At 46.2% G+C, this 20,603-nt stretch overlaps 1 protein-coding gene across 2 annotated transcripts in view; it reads right to left on the reverse strand.

Moving 5' to 3' along the window:
* MYH10 (myosin heavy chain 10) overlaps positions 1 to 16,156 on the reverse strand; it is an 88,881-nt gene extending 72,725 nt beyond the window's left edge. The window contains exons 1-2 of one of the 2 annotated variants that reach the window (XM_065735111.1): positions 15,794 to 16,156; positions 3,876 to 4,032 (exon numbers count right to left, since the gene is read on the reverse strand). In XM_065735111.1, coding sequence (XP_065591183.1) covers positions 3,876 to 4,032; positions 15,794 to 16,138 — 502 coding nt within the window. In that variant the 5' untranslated portion in view covers positions 16,139 to 16,156. The remainder of the gene's footprint in view (positions 1 to 3,875; positions 4,033 to 15,793) is intronic. The other variant, XM_065735113.1, reaches the window with a different exon arrangement.
* Positions 16,157 to 20,603: the final 4,447 nt, after the last annotated feature.

Consider the following 20,603-nt stretch of genomic DNA (forward strand, 5'->3'; position numbering starts at 1 on the left):
TACTGCAAGGCTTGCAGGAAAGTCAATGCTTATGAGATCAAGCAATCACTGAGGCTTGCTTTTCTTCACAAAGCTTGCCTCAAATCCTCAGCACACCAGAGCTGCACCAGCACTGAACTGACCAGCTGCAACACAACCCCGAAGATTATTTTCCACTTCCTCCTTTCTTGTGATAGCTTACACTAAATTCAATACATCTTTCTGCAGATTACTATTTGCTCTCAGGAATGAAAAACTGGGCTTTCTGAGTATACTCTCCTTCCCCTGCTCTTTCCCCTCCCTCCCCCTTGTCCTTTCGATTAACAAATACCGAAATGAATCCCAGCCCATTCTGCTTCCCACTGGAGGGCAAGATGAGAGCTGACCTGCGATGACGGCTCTCCCAAACAGGAAATTCTTCCCCGGGATGAGCACAGTGCAGCAGCTTGATGGCTGCAGTCTGCACTCCCCTAGACAGCCTTTCAGTGGGAGAGTGCTGCCGCACTGCAACGATCGATGTATATCACTAGCTCAACAAAATGGAGCACTTCAACACCCAAGCCAGTGAGCACCTATTGAGATCAGATGCTCACCTATTCAGATGCACACGCATCGGTTCCGTTTCTGTTGATCAGAAAAACCCTTTTGTTTTCACAACCTAAATCAGCAATCTTTATTTTGCTTAAGATAATAACATCAAGGTTCAGACATAGCTCAGCAGAAACACAAAGCTGATCTCTCATCATTTGAGCTCTGAAGGTGTGAAAGCACTATAATACTGAGCAGCTGTTTACTTGCTGCCCTTTACTACCAGCACAGAAAAACTGTGTTGTAAGAAATCTGGTTGTTCTGACACAGCTCGGGCCCAGGTATCCTGGTGATCAGCATAAACACGTTTCACCAACACCTGGAAAAATAGTAGCTATGATTACAAGAAAAGTAAACATGATTACACTGAACAAAATACCACTGAGCGGGCCAGGAAAATACAGCCAACCCAATTTCACTGACCTAAATTAATGGTTAAGGTATTCTCTTAAGGTTATGGCCAATATTATCCAACGAAACAGCATTCCTATGGCTTCAATCTCAGTTTCAAATCCTAATAATTAAAATCCAGAAGTCAAATACTGGAGACAGTAGTCATCTATATCAAAAGAAACTAGTGATGCTACAAGTAGCAAAACAATTACTTGCAGCAGTACTGGAACTACAACTCTCTACCCCCAATTCACTCCCCCTTTACCATCCTACCTACACCTCCCAAGGCAATTACATGCACAAACAGCAATGGGAACTGCAGAAACAGTTTTATAGCCATAGCAGTAACTTCTCAGAAAAAGCACCTTTGTCAAGGACTGGGTGACAACTCAACCTGAAGTGCTGCAATGAAGACAGCTAGCTCTTGGTTAGAGACCTACTCCTAGCCAAAAATCTCCACTACATGTTCTCTGTTCAATAAGTGTATGACAAAGACTAGCAAAATATAAAGAATAGTTAGATTAAGGAAACTGAATTGTATTAACTCCTCAGCTATGAAGGAAAACCTGACTGCCCCCACCAAAGGACAGGCACATCCTGTACTCGATCTTGTGCTGCAAACCAGTAACCAAATGGTAAGTTGAATATTGTTACAGCCACCTACTATTAGGGTATTAGTTGATACTCTGAATGACTGCATAAATTGCAATTGTAACAGCTGAAGTTATTCGTCAGCTTAAACTTAGCTGCTTTGTTTACAGCAGGTCCTATCTAGAGGCTCTGCAAGCCAAGGCCCAACACAGCAGCATTACTGCCACCCCTCCCTGCCACTTATCCCACTTCAGACAAATGCTCACCAGGCACTCTCATCACAGCCCATCGCTGCCCCATGAGAATGCGAGAAGCCAGGCAAATCACCAATATAAATAGTCATGTCTCATACTTCAGGCAAATATCTCCAGAGCTCTGCTCTGCTTTAGGAGAAAGGTGGAGTGCAATGTCAGCAAACTGAGGACACTGCAAAATCAGAAGCAGTGCTGCTTTTTTCCTTCCTCTGGAGGTCTCTTCTTCTGATCTAACCCAATTAGGCAAGAACAATTTGCTAAATAAAATACTTGCCTACTGTATAACTGCCAATGCCTATTCCTGAGCTTTTACTTACCCTTAGCAAAGCAATTGTGAAGACAATCAACAAAGTTCACTGCCTGATTGCAATCACTTGCTAAAATAAACAGGAAACAGTTCCATAGAGGTGAAGGATACTAGAAACACAGATTTAGTTAACCTTGAAGAAATTATTCTGTAATAAACTGATCCTGTTGCACAGCTCCCATCTATTTTTATTCTAATCTACGCCCTCATTCTTTTAAGTGAGAAGGATTCACACTATCAAAATCAAAAAGCAGGCAGGCACAGAAAGACATGAAAAGAGATATGCCAGTATGAAAAGAAAACAAGACTGTAACTAAACACCATTACACGAAAGCTTTCGTCTTCCAAATCCAGTACAGAATTTGTACACACAGCAAGAACTGCAGAAATACAAACTGGTACTGGTGTGCTATTATGAACAGATACACAGAGAGCATCTGAGGCCTGAGAACTACTGACATTGACTTATGCTGTATTAAATGACTTTTGTCTCAAGAATTTGCAATTTCAAAAGACATCGTGCTTCTAAAGCAGGAAGCCTTATCCACAAATCATTGGAGATCTCTACAGATAAACTCTGTAAGGCAACACTAAAGTCTGCGCTAGGCTTCCATGTAGGTGCACTATTAGGAGTCCTTGGACCCAGGTTGTTAGAAGATTTTGTTATGTTCAAGATGCTGCAGCTTCTCTTCAAGGCAACATAAAACATAACCAAAAATACTGAAGTGTATGACAACTCCAGGTCACCTCAGTTTGCTGCTTTTCTATTGCCTGCCCACTCAACAGCCCACTTCTCAGTGGTGGTAGTGTATTTATTCCTAGGATGTATCCACTCAGCAACCCAGCAAAATAAAAATCATATCTTACATGACTACAGAGACAGGTACAACTTGAATAAAGTGTTTGGTTTTTTTAAAAAACAGGAAATGTCTTTCTTTTTAGATTTAGATTTAAGTAGTTTGTTAACCTGGCAGCAGGAGCAGTTCCCTAATTGGCATGCACAAGGTCAAATGGCTTTTAGCTCACTCCCAGCATGAACCTAACACTACAGCAGAACAAAGGACATTTTTCAGGCCTCTCTCTTTGCTACATGCAAGCCACGAACCAATACTGACAGTACCGTTCAACACTGTGTCAGAAAAACCAGTTGTTTAATGCTTGTGCTTCTTCCAATATATTTATGTGCCAGACTCTCATTTTCCAACATGTAAAGAACTGCTCACCATAAAGTTACTCCACTGCACTATAGGCACAACCCATAGCAGTTTGGAGAAAAAAAATACTCAAGGTTAAGTATCAGCATTCTCACTGGCACCATTTTAACAGGAGAACAGAAACAAGCCATTACACCTTAGCTTTTCCTTTTCAGTTGCACTTTCTCATTCTTACTTCATTTAAAGCCAGGGCATTTACAACATATGACATCAATCTTATCTCCTTTTCTTTTAGAAGAAAGTATTTCCATTACAACTTCCAGTGCCCCCAGCTGGCACAGCACATTTCCCACTGGCATCCGTTTGCCTCCGTGCTGCAGTAAGGCAGAAAAACACACCACCAAGGGGTCAAGCTCCAAGTTACTTCTGGTCTACACATTTAAGGCTCCAGGTAAGAGAGCATTCTTTTGTCTGAGTACAAGAGGAAATAGTGATTGTGTTAGAAACCACAACGCAGCTGGAAAACAAAACTTCCAGAACTCCTGAGTTTCAGGTGCAATAAAGAGCTGAAATTCACAGAACAACTGTAAGTAACTCTAACATCCTCACCTTGCAGCATGCATCTGTACGCAGACTCGGATATGGCGTAAATGTGTGGTGGCATTTCGTGGCGCTTCTTCCCTCGGTACATCTCAATGATGTTTTCTGAGTAAATTGGGAGGTTCTTGTAAGGGTTTATAACTACGCAGAACAGTCCTGAATAGGTCTAAAAAAAACCAAAAAACTGTTAGTAAACATATTATTGAATGAGAACCATGAGGAGCAAAACATTTTTCACAGGACATACTTGTCTTGGATGAAAATTAAGGTAATTTCTGTTGAAGAACTTGAAGTACATGCTATATTCTGACTGTTGGTTTCTAGTTCTATTAAAAGGCACTTTAATTACCTGCATTAAAAGTAATATAAAGATAATAAACGTAAATAAATATAAAAGTGGAACATCTGGTCTCTTTCCCACACATTTAAGTCTTTTTTACTTGTAAAGTTAAAGAATTAAGGACACCTTTTGGTGCTCCACTCCTTCAGTAGCATGCATGCTCAGAGTATTTTCATTTTTTTTTCATTTGGAGGAACTGGAATATTGATTTATCCTAGAATCACCTTCTAAGAACTGTTCAATTAAAGGAGAAAAACTACGAGCTTACAATAGAGGACAGTGATTGGACAAAAAAAAAAATCAACTACTAAATACTGTTGGAGTTATTACACTGGTGCAGAAATATACATTGTACTGAAATACCATTCCCATACAATGGTACTCAGAAGCAGAAAGAGAACACTACATTCTTCATACATAATTTAGCCGGGACTGCCAGTGGTTGATAAGGACAGAGAGCAGAGACTTCGTGCAAGTAGCAAACCTTAGTTATTTAGGCTAATATATCATTATTCTATTATATAACTTGGCTAAGGAAAAAGCCTATTATTCCCAACCACTATTTTTGCTGTCCTACTGTTTCCCTACAGCGCCCTGCCTTTCTTCTTCAGACTCTCTCAAGCCTAAAGCCATCTCCTCCTGGAGACACTGCTCCTGCCATCCTGGGCACTGGGCAGCAGGCACCACAGACAGTATTCAGTCACCTGCTTTTACAGCTGATGCTGAACAGAAGCCATCAGAACTGCTGTAACATCAAGAAATTCAAGTACAACTTTTACACTGCTCTTTGAATTTTTCCATTGAGTTTTTTTTTAATTAAAAATCAGTGTACATCACAAGTGATACATAGAAGTCCACATTTCCATATGAATTAAAGTTACAAAGATGGTTTTAGAATACTTTGACCTCCACTCTACAGAAGAGATCATACATAAGTGATACACATAAATACCAGCTGTTACGCATTCATATATAGCGATGGAAGAACGTCAAGCCTTCCTCTGGTCAGTTAGGAGGACAGGCAAACATGGACTGGCTGCAAGTGCTTTACTAAGTATCAAAGGCAAGGTAACAGGACAACTTTGTACACTGCCAAAAAAAATACAGCTGCACCTCCATGAACCATGGCATCCAAGGCTTTAGAATGGTTCCTACACTTTCTAAATCCAACCCAAATGATGTTTTCTTATGAAATGAAGATTACTGGAGAGATTTTATTTTATACCAAGTTTTAGAAGCAGATTTTAGCCATTAACACCACTAGCACCTTCAGTTCCATGGGAACATAAGTATGAGAGACCAGCTGTCTACTGACAGAAGCAGCAGCAAGCATCCTTCTGAGTCAGGAACACTGCCTTGCCTCTGCAGCCTGTTAGAAGAGAGGAAAAGCTATAGCTATCAGACAGCACTGACAGCTGCTGGGAGCCTACATAGTGTTAAGCAGGTGATGTAAGAGTCTTACACCATTTCTTAATTTAAAATTTTTTTATTTGAGAGAAGAGGAACTTTGTTCTGTCTGCACATACAAAGGAACCTGGAAGTACAAGCAGAAGGCAACGTCTGAGTCAAGCCAGGAGCAATCAGTAAAGGGAAAGAACTTGGTGTTACATCAAATGTCCTTACTGGAAAGGAATCTCTGCTTTGTTCTGATGTGCTGAATGATAAGAACTGCAGTGCCTTACCTAGCCAAACATCTTTGGTGATAATGTACATGTTTCTCAAGAAAGGAAACAGATGTTATCAGGCCAGATGACCCAAGCACAAAGAACTTATTAACTCAACATAAGCATAGGGACTTTGGCAAGAGGGCAGCCCCCCTCTGGCCTCCCTTCCAGCCCTATCACTGTCACTCCCACCTGCACTGGTGCCCTGGCAGTAACTTAACGAGCAGGCAATTCCTCTTTGAGGATAAATGTCAAAAATCTCTATTGAGGCCATAATGCAGAGGAAGGCAGGACAGTTATTTTAATAGCATGGTTCAGCTGACCAAGGAGCCAAATGAGGTCACCCACATTCATCTACAAGCAGTACCAACAAGATGAAGACATCAAAAGATCACCATAAGTCTGCTTATTGTTCCAGTATTCAATCAATGATAACGAGAAGCAAGGAACACATTTATCCACCCATCCTGCAACCACCAGCTTCAAGTCAAGCAAAAGCTGCACTGGATTTCTCTACTATGGTCACTTTGGATGATGATGACTAGCTTATTGCTGACTGCAGATGAGATCTGGTCATGAGAAAATAATTCCTACAGCCAGGACAACTCCTCTGACCACTACAGCCACGTGAACACTTAAACACAATCCAGTGGAGCTCTTTCATATGGGGTGATTCCAGATGCTTTCACCCAGCAACACTTGTGGCCCTGCTCAGCTTGTTACTCCCAGCTTCACAGAGCTGGGTTCAGCTCACTGGGACACACCTTAACAAGGATGTAGCTGTATGCACTAATGTCTTGTAAAAAAAAAAAAAAGTCTTAAGTTTCTGAGCTCTACTGATGACACCTAACCTGGAAGCCTCTCCAGACCACTTCCCAGTGCAGTAATTGCAAGGATCAGAGAATCTGGAATGACCCCAATAAGCAAATGAACTATTCTCTACTTTCACCAATGCTGGGGTTCTTTTATTCAAAGGATAAATCCATATCACTGACCACTAAACCTCCACTCTAAGAGAGCTCTTCCACATGCAGTACCATAAACCCCAGCATCTCGATGTCCTGCATACCTGCCTCTCGGTTCACCCTCCTGCTCTTTCCCTGCAGAAGTTGAAGCCACACATATTTCAAAACAGACTTCATTTATTCAAGGAAAGATGGGACCAAGATCCCCCACAGGAGGAGGTATGGGTCTTCACATGGAAACTGAAGGCAAAGTGAATAGGTTGAGATCATTTTAAATGTTTTAAATAAGTTCTTTGTGATCAGCCATAGAAAAATATATATATTTACACCTGCCTTACAAACAGACACCCTGCTCAATGATTACCACCGGGCAGCTGCTGCAGGTGCCCAAAGCTTTCAGATCCAGGCAGAGCAGAGTGGTACCCTGAGCTTCCTCTGCTTCCCAGGGCCCAAACTCCACCAGGAGACATGAATCAGTTAGAATCAAGCACTTCAGAGCTACAGCAACTGTTCAGTCTGGATGAGGAATCAGGCTTCAGCAAGTTTCAGCTTACAGAGTTAGGTATGTATATTGAAAAGCTGAAGTTCAGATGCTTCATCGCCCTAGGATTGCGTGATCAGCTGCAAACTAGCTAGCTAGTCATCACACATTTCTGCTTTGCAAAGGAACAGGACACAGACAACATCAAGCATCAGCAACACTGCTGGAATGCATGGTCTCCAGGCAAAGCTCCAGAGACAAAAAGTAAAGCAGTGCTCTGACAGTGCTGTATACAAACTCTCCTTCAGGACACTAATTGTGGTGCTTGAGTATTTCCAGATGCTTACAAGCTTTAATCCAGTAATATAACACATAGAAATTTAGATTTTGGTATGCTACCCCAGACTGCAGCACTCAGCTTGCTTGCAGAGGCCTATCAGAAAGCTACAGTATATTCCTAGCAGTAAGTGACCTGAGAAAGGGAGAAAAAAACATACATAACTGTCAGGCATCATACACCATCATTTATGTTCTCCAAATGCAGCTTACCAGTGCCACACAGGTAAGAGAAAGTGTTACCTCTCCTCTGAGCTCAACTCTTCAGATACAAAAGAACTAAGATTCAACTTGTAGACTTCAGGAGCACTCCCACTGAAACACCCATGCTTCAGACCAGGAAAGGTTCCCATGTACTGTCTCTCCTTAAAGCCACCTCAAAACTTCACCATGTATGGTGGCAATAGCATCAAAACCCTTGTAGAGCTACCCAGCTCCATAGTCCAGCTTTGTAGTTCTTCCATCAAGGAAAATGCAGTTATGATGGCTAGGTTGGTCCTCCTGCTGCAATATCAGAAGACCACCTCTGTAATGAGTGGTTTCAGAGCACATCAAGATGCAAGTCAGTTCTCTAATGGGAGAAACGGAACAGTTTGCCTCACTACAGCATCCAGACTCAATGCTTATCTGCCATTCTTCAAGTACAGAAAGTGACAGACATACTTACTACTATAGAAATAATTATGCTGAAATAAGCATCCAGGCATCCCCTGCTGTTAATCGCATTGTAACCCACTGGTGACTTGCCTAGAAAGCAAGACCTGCATCCCATGTTTGTTAAGGTAGGGCCCATCCTCCAGATGGGAAAGCTGCAACACCACATCATGGTTCCCTTGTCCACTTTTACCTCCTTATGCAGCGTAGCTGCTGTCTTTCACTCTCCTAATCCTACTTGGCCTCAGAGCTTGGTGTGTTTCTCACATAGAGCCTTCCTCCCTTACTCAGTGAAGCAACCTGACATTCACACTGCACAGAAGGGGATATAGCTTGTCAGCCTCTGCAGGGAGGAAGCCAGAAGCTGTGGCCTGGAAAGGAACACATCCTCCACCAGGAACAGCTGCAATCCAGCCAGCATCAGGTACATCATCACCCCCAGCCAGAGCAGTTGGCACTCTGGACCCTGAATTAACCCAGACATCTGCACAAACTGCTAGCTAAAGTAATTCAGTTCTGCTGGCATCCAGCAAGTAGAGGTCAGAGACACCAGCAAGGGTGAGAGAGTGGGGCAGCAGGAGCCTCAGCCTAACAGAATCCAGGCTACACAGGCACAGCAGCCCTGGCTGCTACCCCAGCACCTAAAGGGATGATAAAGGGAACGCATACACAGCTATTAAAGCAAGAACGCCACTCAAACTGCTGAAGAGCACTGTCCACAAGATGCCCTCTACAGCCAGCACCGCAAACAGGGAGTTCACTTAGCACTACAGTCACACTTACAGGCCTCAGCCTGCTTAAAAAAAAAGAATAAACAATGTAATTTGGAAGCACAGGTTATGTCCTGCTCAGACTGACAGCAGTGTCACTGTGCAGTGTGACTGCCGCGGCCATTCTGATCCTGACAAGGGAAAACATGATCCCAGCTCACAGCAGGCCAGTGCCATAATATCCCCTGAGCAGACTCTGCAGGGCTGTACAGCAGAACCTGGCTGCCCACAGACGGCCCACGTCAGGCAGCCTGCCATGCTGCAGCACACGCAGGGCTCAGAGGGCTGCCCCGTATGTGATCACACTGCTGAAGAAAGGCTGGTGTGTTATGAGTCCATACACCAACTACTGCTCCTTCGTAGGCTGCTATGCTACCACTGCTAATAGAATAGAGAACATCTGATCAAGAAAAAAAAAAAAAGAGACTTTATACCTCTTCTTGGCTAGGGACAAAAGGTTTTAATACACCTCCCAGAAAGTCTTAGATTTTTCTAGCCAAGTATAAAGCCACATAAAACTCTCTCAAATTGATCACATTAATGAGTCTCCGCCAAACCAGAATTAATCTAAAAACTTCTGAGCTCAAAGCAGTACTCATAACTTGAACCCAAGCACCACTGCATGTTATCAAATACCAGAACCCACACAACGGGTTCATGCTGGGAAGACGAAGTGAAGGTACAGACTGAAGATTCCTGCAGGACCTATTGTTACCAGTCTTTAACTGAGTGATCTGAAGTTCTCACAACTGGACCAGCACAAAAACTGAAACAATTAGAACACAGCAGCTTATATAATTACAATAACTGCTCCAGGTTATGCTCTGGCCTCACAGGAACAGCAGCATAAGAAGAAACAGGTTACAGGCAGCTTGAGACCTGCCATCCGCAGCAGGCTCCGGAGCTGGGGACTGCAGCTCATTTGTCATTCTTCCCCCTCTTCTGCCCCCATTAAAACAGAAAGCATGGGGGAATAAAAACAAAACACTGAAGCAGCACAGGGCTGCAGACCAATTATGGAGGTAATACTTGTACTTATAAAAAAAATATCTGCTGAAGTGTTTGTAACCACACAATAGTGAGCACATTTTCTTTGCTGGTAGGAAAAAGCAGCATATGCAGAGAGCAATAATTAGCAGGAAAGTTCCAGAAGCCCTGGGAGTCACATAGCTTCCAGACGTTTTGGAAAAGCCTTCACTAAAATGAAACAGAGTGGGGGGTGGTGAAAATGATCCAAATTCTGAGCTCAAAAGACTTCAGAGTTGAACGTAACCCCTTCCTCAAGGCTGCCTCAGCACCATCCTGTTCTTCCACAGGAACAGCAGAGCTGTGCTGACACAAAACTAACAGCATTACTCAGACACTTTCTTCACTCCTTTTGACTAAACCAGGTCAGGAAGCAGTTATTGCCATGACTTCTGGAGTATCAGTAAGCCACACTGCAGGCAATGACCCCTGCCAACAGGAGGGCCGGGTATAGAGCAGAACATGGAGAAATACATTTTGAAATTGTTTTTTATAAACCCTGAAATATACTGATGCTCAGCTTTAATGACAAGCTGCTGAAACAATGTTTAAACAGGCAGCTCCTTCATTCCATCCCAGAACCTCTGCACAAACCAGATACCTCTGGGCCTGCAGTACCTCCCTTCAGCTCATCTAACACCAGGACCTCTATAGAGCCACTGAGCAGACAGCTAGCCAGCTCTCCAGGAACTTCTCAGATACTAGTCCACATTTAGTCAGATACAGTTCAGATGTGACACTCAGCTTTCTTCTTTCCTGGAACGGCAGTCAGGTGTGTCAGACTTGTGCAGGATCCATAAGCTCACTTGTTCATTTAGAAAGAGTCCATTTGCTTTAACAAAACACATTAGCAAGTTGGGCATGAGGACCTCTTTTTCCCTTCTATTCACCATCAAAAAGAAGTATTGAGACAAAAGCATGGCTTCAACTTGCTGGAAGATTTCATCAGTGCTATCTTAGGAGTAGTACAGTCATTAGCTTGTTCTTTCCAATTCCTGCCAGGGTTGCAATACTGCAAACCCTCCTTCCATCCAGCAGAATTGAGGCATTCACAGTCCTGATCTCCACAGTCATGGAGATCATTTTCACTTACTGCAATGCTTCTGAGTGACTTAAAAATTCAGAATACTGCAAAAGTTGCACCAAGAACACAGCCTCCTAAAGCACTATGACACCTCAAGCAAACAGGAACAGTCCTGAGCTCTGGCTTTCACAGTTCTTGAAGTGGCACTGCATACTTTGAAATTCACTTCAATCCAGAATTCAGGAAAAACAAATTCTTGCTCTGAAATGAAAGGACTCTCAGCAGCATGATGACCACCTACAGAAGCTCTTTTTCTTCTAAGTGCAGACAGAAGAGTAAAAAAAACCCACCAAATATATATGCCAACAGTTCTCTTCACGTAAGCCATGAGTCAAATGGGATGGTAAGTTCTGCACAGAAACCCGATTTTGAGTGTACTGACATGACTGCATATGATCTATATATAACCTTCCTGAATAGTGATCTTTAACGCATTGTTGATAATGGAGTACACAAATGAAGACGGAGAAAATGCTTCCTCCTACACCAGAAAGTCCACTGGAACACTATTTGTAGCTCTCCATCAAAGCAGCTCTGCATTTCCCCCTGCACATTATCAAGCACACCATCTCTTCTCCTTACATTTTGCTTTCAGACTAATTTCTGCCTTCTCGGCGAGCTCCCCTGGCAGCCCCATCCCTCCCATCAAGCCAGATGCCCACTTCAAATATCTGCTTTGTCCCAGGGATACAACAGAAGGTGACAGCTACAGCCCTGGCAGCCAAAGCCATGGCTTCAACCCCTGCTCCACAGCAGCAAGCTGACACCACAGCTGTCTGAGTCACAAGTGGCATAGCTCCTGAACCTCCCCACCTCACAGAACAGCAGGCCAATAAGCAAAGAATCCCTATGTTCAAACACCATGCTGTCTGTGGGGAGGTCAGAAGCTGGCTCACAGAGAACCCAGAGCCTCATAAAGACACAAGGAAAGTAACCTGTCATTTGCCACAAAGCATGGAAGCAACAGAGGGCTGGAGAACCCCACAGCATCCAAGGCTGATAGATCCTTTCAAGTGATTCTACCCAGTGGATGCCTCTATTTCACCATTTGAAGTAAATATTTCCCCTCAGCCTGAAATCATATCTACCTGCCATGACTTAGATGTGGCAGCTAGAAGCCCTTGCAGTAGCATTCTACACACTGCTCCTGTAAACATGAAGCTGGTCCATCACTCAAGCTTGCAAACAAAAGTAGACTCTTCCCTTACAGAAGCATCCCCAGGAGGCACTGAGAACACAGTTCATCAGGCACAAGGACACTGAACAACGGGCACATAACCAGTCTGAGCAAAGTCCTATTGATCCAAACGTTCTGAACAACCTCTCAGCCCTTGGGATAGCCCTGGCTACCCTTACAACCAACTGCCTCCAGTTCTTGATCTACAAGTAAAGAAGGACACTGCTAATAACAGACTGAGCCTAGGGATACGGTTGGCCACTCCAGAGATCAGTGGCCCCACATGATACATCCCTACCAGAAGAAATGGGGATATCCCTAGAGAAGCATAAGATTTTGAAGGAAAAAAAAAAAAGGGGGGGGGGGAAGGAAATCAACTACTATACCCAAAAAGAAGCCAAAACTTCACCAAACACGGAAGAAATGAGGGGAAAAAAGTGTGGGAAAGGGTTACACCTTCATAAAATCAGCACAAGCACAGATCATCTGGGGGAATCCACACTGCGTGGGACTATGCGTAACTGTCAGTGGGCTAAGGAGAAACCCCGTGTGCAAGAAGCCATAATGACAGGTTTGCCCCATTTCTGGTGTGAATATAGTATACTTCAGAATAATTTGTAAAAATAATACCTTTTCTCTAGGAAAGGTATTTTAACATTCAACTACACTGAAAATAAACCTTAGAGCAAGGAGCAGAACAGGTAACATTAAAAACGGAGGCAGAAACAAAATTCTTTTGTCTTCTCCACAACACTGGGCTCACTGAAGCTTACATTCCAACCACACTTCCCAGCAGATCCTGTACAACTCCTGCTACCTTTTATCTTCTGTATCTTCAAGAAGAGTCCAGAAATCAAAACAGGACCAAGCATGGACAACACTTCCACAAGCCACCAGTCTCCAGTTCTCCATTCATATTCATCCCCCACAGCACAGTAATAACACAACCCAGAGGCTGAGATCATGCCACTGGACAGATAGCAGAGATGCTACAAGTTCCAGCACTCCCCACCAACCCTTCTTAGACATTGCACAGAACTCTTCCCGATGAGACAAGCACCAGTGCTCAGCTCACACAACTTGGCACCAACTGGATTTAGTCAACTCTCCCCTCTCCTCCACTAGTTTCCTTCTGAAGAGGTAAGTGATAGATGACTAGAATTGCCAGCAAGATTTCCCAGTTTGCTCGTTTCCTTTCTAGGAACTGAAAGGATTCTACTTCAGTGGACAGTCTCACTTTCTTCCTAGAAAGACAACACTGTATGCTACAGGTTAGGAATTAATAGAAACCACATCAGATTCACCATCACTATCTTAACTGTTCAAGACCAGCTCCAAAATGAACGTCAGTTTGGTTATCATCAAAGCACCTGGGAATCCAACATGCCTTTAACTGACTCTTACCAAGGCCAGTTCCATGTAATTCACTTCATCAGCTCTTAACTCTGGCTGTTCACAGCAGATGCACATCAGCAGGTGACCAGGCAATAGGAATGGCTGCTAGGCATGCAGTCAGCAGCAGCAATGCAGGTGCCAGGCTGAGGAAACGCAGGGATCCTTGAGAAAGGCCAGAACTGCACTAAAAATCAGCTCAAGCTGCTGTTGAAATTTCCATGGCCTATTTTCTTTGCCTCCAACAGGACTCACAAGTGTAGTTCCACCCCCCCTCCACAAAGTAAGCAGAGTTTTAACTTCAAATAAGCCATTATTCCAGCTGCGTAGACACACGCTATTCTTGGTAAAAGCAGCATCCTCCAAGTAATGTAGCTGTGGCTCAGACCTCCAGTTAAGGCCAAGAAATCCATTAGCTTCTTGATCCCAACCAACTTCCAGCTCAGGGGCGGGGGAGGTCACCACTAACATACGGATGCAGTAATCCTCCTATGTGACAGCAGTCCCTCAGTGCCAAGGAACCAACTTCCAGAGCCTGCACCTCCACAGTTCAAGCATGAAAACAGAAAGCACCTTTCTGGGAAGCAAGAGAGAGGCAGAAATAGAGGTAAGCTATCAGAAACTCCAGTATGTGACAAGCTGGCCCCAAACAGGGCGGGTTTTACTGTGTCATTCATCCTGAGTAACACAGTAGCACATTTGTCCATAGGACAGAGTGACAGGTTTTCAGCACCATCCTCCAGAAGCATCTTTGGTTACACGTACTGTATGAAGTCCTTAAATGTCCAAGCAAGCACCAATCTAAGGTCTACACTTCTAGCTCTCATAATGAAATATACATAAAGAGAATGTAATGACTTCCATAACTAGCACTAGAACTGATACACAATATTTGACTTATCAACTCATTTACTTCCAATTTGCAATCCGGTACTTACTAATTATCCTTTCAGTTTACTTATAAGCTTAAACAAAGCATTCCAGAAGTATTTTTTTGCTGAGCTCATCTCTAAGTTTCCTGGTAGAAGACCTTGGAACAGCAAAAAGCAAGAGTCCACACAGAAAGCTAACAAAGCTCTTTGTACCTGTGTTAAACTCGAATATTACCAGGGATCCACTGATACCTACAGGGACAGGAGAAGTGAGCCAACTAAGTAGCAGAACTAAATCAAAATGGATTTAAGCTTCAGAACAACCATTGATTAAAATGAGCCAAGGATTTAAGCAGATGTTCCAGCCACCTGAGATAGAAGGCCTGTTGTTGAATTCGAGTACCACCAAGAGCTACAAGGCACCGTGCAATCAGCCCAGCACAGCATGAGGAGCTACTCTGAGCTGACACCATGCAATGCTGTTCAAGGAGAAAACTTCACCAAAGGAGCTGTGACTTCTGACTCAAAAGAAAGATGGCAATACACCAGATCCTTCAATTAGTGCTCCGAAACAGCTGAAAAAGAAAGCTTTATCTTATTGATTTAAAGCACTTGAACACTTTTCTTTCCCGGCCCACTAAGCTGATATTAGACAGTTTGCATTCCTAGCACTTCACAGCTTTTAATTCGCCTCTTATTACCATTTTTAATACACAGCAAGTTAAAACAAGATATATGTTTATTCATACGAGCAATTAAAGAGCAGTTATTCAGCAAAGTTAGGCTCTGTAATCTCTCCGTTCAAACAAGCCATTTGATACCATTCACTGTATCAGTTAAGCACGTCTGAGGCAAGAGCCCTAATGAGCCACATGAGCTAAGCACCCACAGTTGCCATTTAGCATTCTATTTTTGAAAGATGCTCGCAGAATTATTTCCATGGGAGAAATTTTTATTATTTGTTTTATGACAACAGAGTTCCTGACCTGCACACAGCACGGAAAAATACACCAGGCTAATCTGAATGCCAAGGACACAAAGCATGTATGTTACCAAAAAATCAGAGCCGAGACCCACTTCCTCCATTTCAAATAAGTAAAGCAATAGCAGTCAGATAAACTTTAGCTGAATTAGCAACAGTAATGAATCCAGTAATTAGTACTTACGTAGATGAGCCCAGAGTAATACCGATCTTTTAAATTATGCAATACGGAGGCTTCATTTAAACAGGTTAATTCTGCCATGTCTTCCACCTTGGAGAACTTGGGGGGATTCATCTTCTGAATGTCATCTTTATTGACTAGTGCTTTCTTTCCATTCTCTGCCAGTTCAACCAACACCTCATCCCCTTTCTCCTCCTTGATGCTGGCTGCCTCAAAACCATGGCGCTCTGAAGGAATCCACACCAACTTCTTAGCAGTCCAATCAGCCTGAGTGGCAGGGTTGTAGATGACAGCCCTGTCCACAAAGAGGTATCTCTCGGGATCTTCCTGCCCAGATCTCTGTGACATTGTGGGAAGCGAAGGTGTCCACTATCGGTAGGCCTGAAAATTGCAAAGGAAAACAGCAAGCAGCACGTTACGCATTGAACCCTTACCAATTCAAGGTCTGTCACCAACACCTCTACCTTCCCTAGGGTGATGATACACCTTGAAGGCCCTCCATAGCATGAAGCTGCTGTACAGCTGGGAGCCCCTGTCTGCAGTGGCCTCTGAATAATTAAACCATCGTACAGAAGTCAGTGATCTGTCACATATAATCCCAGACCCACTTCAGAAAAAGGAGCACAAACTAAGTCCAGTTGTGCATCAGCTACAAAGATACCGCAACAATGCTGAGAGCCATAAGAAAGCATGTATCTTCTGTGGATTAAAAAGAAAGTGATTTTAAGGTAAGTTTGCCAGTAAGCACAACTTCCACCAATTATTATGTATAACTAACATTCAACACACAACTAGCTACAGTAAAGAGCAGAAGGAGTGACACTGAGCCATTTACTGTCACCAATAGTTGACTTTCAACTACGGACAAGAACTTCAGAAGCTCCAATGAGCCTTCAAACTCAGCCATCCTAAAGCTCCAAGTCTTCACACTTCACAGCCTGCTTCTGTTGCCAGCTGAGAACAAACAGCATTACCACGCTCAAAGAAAAACCATCTAGCTCTAAGTTCACCTCGAGGCACAAGACACAGCGAGTTGAGTACTGATGCTGGATCTTCCAGCAGCTTCACAGATTATTTGAAGGTGAATGAAAAGCTGCTGACAGGAGCTCCTGCACGCTCATTTTCTATAACTGTACCTATGCAAGGAGGCCACCGCACCCTCAGTCAGCAACACCACCACATCCAGGATTCATGGACTTTGATGTTCTATCTGCAGCTGCTCAGAGAGCAGCAAGGTCAAGCCAAACACCCTTAGCACCCAAATCACGGGGTAAGCTGCCTGTCCGTGCATTCTCTCTTTCTCTTCTGATGGGGAACCTGACCTGAGCACGCAGTAACCTCTCCCAGCAGGTGAGCTGCGAATGCAAGGAAGGTTTTGCAATAGCACGCACACCGTTGGCAGCTCTGCAACGCCATTCATCCTCAGAAGAACGCGTAATTAAGCACAATGGTTGCTTCTCCATCCGAGGCCAGGAGGATCGCTACATCGGCCAACGCAAAGAGAGCGCGAACACACCGAGCCCCCGGCAGAGCAGCGGGCCGCCTCATTCCAACCCAGAGCCGATGATGACTCAACATATGAAGTATTCCAGCAGAGCCTCGGAAAGGAGAGCCCCGCGGAGAGAGGGGAACGCCGGGAGGACCCCGTGCGCAATTCATCCCCGCAGCCCTCAGCCGGGAAAACGAAGCGAGCGGCCGAGGGCGCGCGGCCCCGCACCGCCCCGCGGACACGCGTGGTCTGTGCCGCTCCCATCCCCGCGGCGCCGCGCACAAAGGGCTCCGCGCTTCTCCCCGCGCGGGGCCGACCCGCGAACAATGGCATTTACACGGAGCGCCCAAACGAGCGCGTTTCCCACGCCGCCCAAGGGCGAACGGAAACACGAAGGAATAAAAAGACAAACCCCTCCGGCTCCGAACAAAAGGCCGTCCCCGGGACCCCTCCGCGGGCCCCGAAGGACAAAGGGCAGCGGTCCCCGCGCGGAGCGCCAGAAAATGGCCACCTCCCCTCGGCGCGGTGCGGGCACAACGGGGTCTTTGTGCGCCGGACTCGCGCCCTCTCCTCACAGTCGCCCCCGCCGCACCGATCCCGGCCGCCATCCCCCCCCCTCCCTCGGCCGCCCCCCGGGCAGCGGGGGGGGGCTGTGCCGCGGCCGGGCCCTCCGCCCCACCTGTGCAGCGCCGCTCACCGCCGCAGCTCGCGCCGCCCGCCGGCTCCTCGGCACCGCGCCGCTCCGCCCCCCGCCCGCCGCGCGCCTTTAGCGCCACACCGAGCCCGCCGCCGCCGCGAGCCCCGCCCCCTCCGCCGCCGCACGCCGCGCGCTCATTGGTCTCCGCGAGCGTCTGTCCGCCGTCGCTCGCTCTCCCATTGGCCCGCCGCGCGGCCGCTCTGCAGACACGGCCATAGCAACCTCCACACGCTACCCCCCCACAGCCCCGCCTCCACGCTCCACCCCGCCCCGCGGCTCTCATTGGCCGCTCGGCTCCGAACTCTCCTCTCATTGGCCGTTCGCCACGCCCGTCGCGGCCGGCCTCGCCCCGCGCTGCAGCACGCCCGGCGGGGGGCGCGGCGCGCTCACGGCGCTGCAGCGGACGGTGCGCGCGGTGCCGCAGAGCGGGGCGGGCGCGCGCGCCTCTCCATCAGGAGTGCCCGGGCCCGGCGGTGCGCGGCCCCGCGAGGAGCAGCGCTTCGTGGCTGTGGGGATCGGGGCCCGAGCTGCTCGAAGGCTTTTCTTTTAGACAACGGTTCTCGTGGAACATCGCGCAGATGCCACGCGGAGCACAGGGCTGGGAGTCCTATCGCACTGCTATTTATATCCAGACTGCTGTTAGCAAGGAATTCCCCCAAATCCACCATATCTCTTCCAGCCGTGGAGGGAGGGACGGTGGTTTGAGTCGGAAGTGACCTCGCAGCCCCCATCCCCACCCCCGCCGTGGGATGGCTGCCCAACTCCCCCTCCTCCCCCCCAAAATCAGGGCTGCCCATCCGCAGCATTGGGCTCCTCCGGGGATGGGGCACCGCAGCTCTGTGCAGCAGTGGATGCGATAAAGGGCTGCATTTCTGGAACGACCCTCAGCCGGTCCCTAATCCTCAAACTGAGGATTACACCTGAGAGTAACGATACCGCTGCTCCCGGGGTGTCCGTGTGCTTAGAGCAGAGCATGCCTCTGTTTCCAGAGGTGAAATCCAGGCAGGCAGGTAAATACCTCTTAAGCTTAAGGATCTAGGCAAAAACATTTCATTTACTTCTAATAGAGAGGCTTTACTACTGTTGCCGTGTACTAAAAAGCTGATTTCCATTACAGATGGGTACCTACATTGCCACACGGAGCAAACGCCTGCAAGGAGAAACCGGGTAACCAACATGCAGCAGCCGTGAGTTCAGTGTCCCACCCCTCCCAGTATCCACCAGTAGCCAGTCGCCCTCGTCCTGAGCCCTCTGATGGCTGCAGGGCTCCGTGTCCCCCTCCTTGCCCTGCTTTCTGACTGCAGCAGCGTTTGGGCACATCTCCAGGGCACACAGCCTGGCTCCCTCAGGAAGCCCCAGCCTCACTAAGCAGGACATCCCTGCACCTTTCTGGGTCAAACTGTCCTTGGTAATTTCAACTTCCCAACATCGAGCCGGAATTAAATACTTAAGTACAGAATCTGTGCGTGGATGTGATCTGTGCTTGGTGGTGACAAGGGATGCAGGAATACAATCCGTGTGAATTTGGTTACTAATTCAAATCTCAGCTTGCTGTGACTCTGGGCAGAGGCAGTTTCTTCCATCCCTTCAGTCACTGTGCAAGAACATTCCAAATCCCACCTCGGCCATCTCAGAGGTGAGATCGCATCCTGTCCAATGTGCTTTGACACCTTCAGAAAGTAGGCACGAGGAAAAGGCAGAAATGCTGGTGTGAAAATCTAACAGCTTTGTTACGTAGGTTCAAAACACAGACCTAAGTGCGTTTGTAGGAATAAAAAAATTATTCTACAGTAAAATGACTTTGTAGTAAACACGCACATGGCAGGAGCTTGAAAGGAATTGGAAATTGAAGCCTCGTGCTTAATGCTTGAGGTTCAAACCTTTCCACGCTGTAACAAATTACAGTAAGATGAGGTTACACTTATTTCTTGAGGCATGCTGTCCTCCAGGGCCATGCTGTTTTTTTAATCGCATATGTCAATAGGAAACGTTCTGCAACAGGAGGTGATCTCCCGACAGAGATCAGCACCAAAAATGAGCTTCATTGTCTCACCCACCATATATTTTAGGCCTCGAGAGTTTAAAAACTTAGCTAAATCAGGAATGGAAAGTCTGCTTCTTACTCACAAAGGGCATTGCACAATAGTTTGTCGGGCAGGCTGCTGTGAACCTGATGTCAGATCAGCAAAAATAGCCACCTCTGCAGCACTGAGGCAAGGCCCAAGCGGCAGAGCGAAGGAGCGGGGCTCTGTCCGAGCGAGCCTCTCACAAGCATTAGGCCGTGCATGGTGGCTCGTGCAAGACATGGGATGTTCCACAGAATGCCAACTGACGCCTTCGAAGGAGAGCAGACGATGTGGAGGATGTGTGAGGAGATTGGCTCGCTTCATCGTGTCGCCGTCATGCTGGGAGTGATACTTAGGCAGGGACCCGTGCTCACCCTCTCCTTGCTTCCTCTCTTCCTTCCCCTTTTTCTCCCATCCTTCCTGTTGGCAAGGAGCAGAGGTTGGGAAGGTAGAACAGGATTTTCACCACCTTGCCTTCCACCCTCTGCACAGGGTTTGGCATACATTTCTCTTCCCTCGAGGAAAAGGAGGGCTTGTTCACAAGCCTGTTAAAAACACCTG

This window comes from Cyrtonyx montezumae, unplaced genomic scaffold, assembly GCF_038088225.1.
Source record: "Cyrtonyx montezumae isolate F1298 unplaced genomic scaffold, pur_monq_1.0 scaffold_19, whole genome shotgun sequence".
Lineage (NCBI taxonomy): Eukaryota > Metazoa > Chordata > Aves > Galliformes > Odontophoridae > Cyrtonyx > Cyrtonyx montezumae.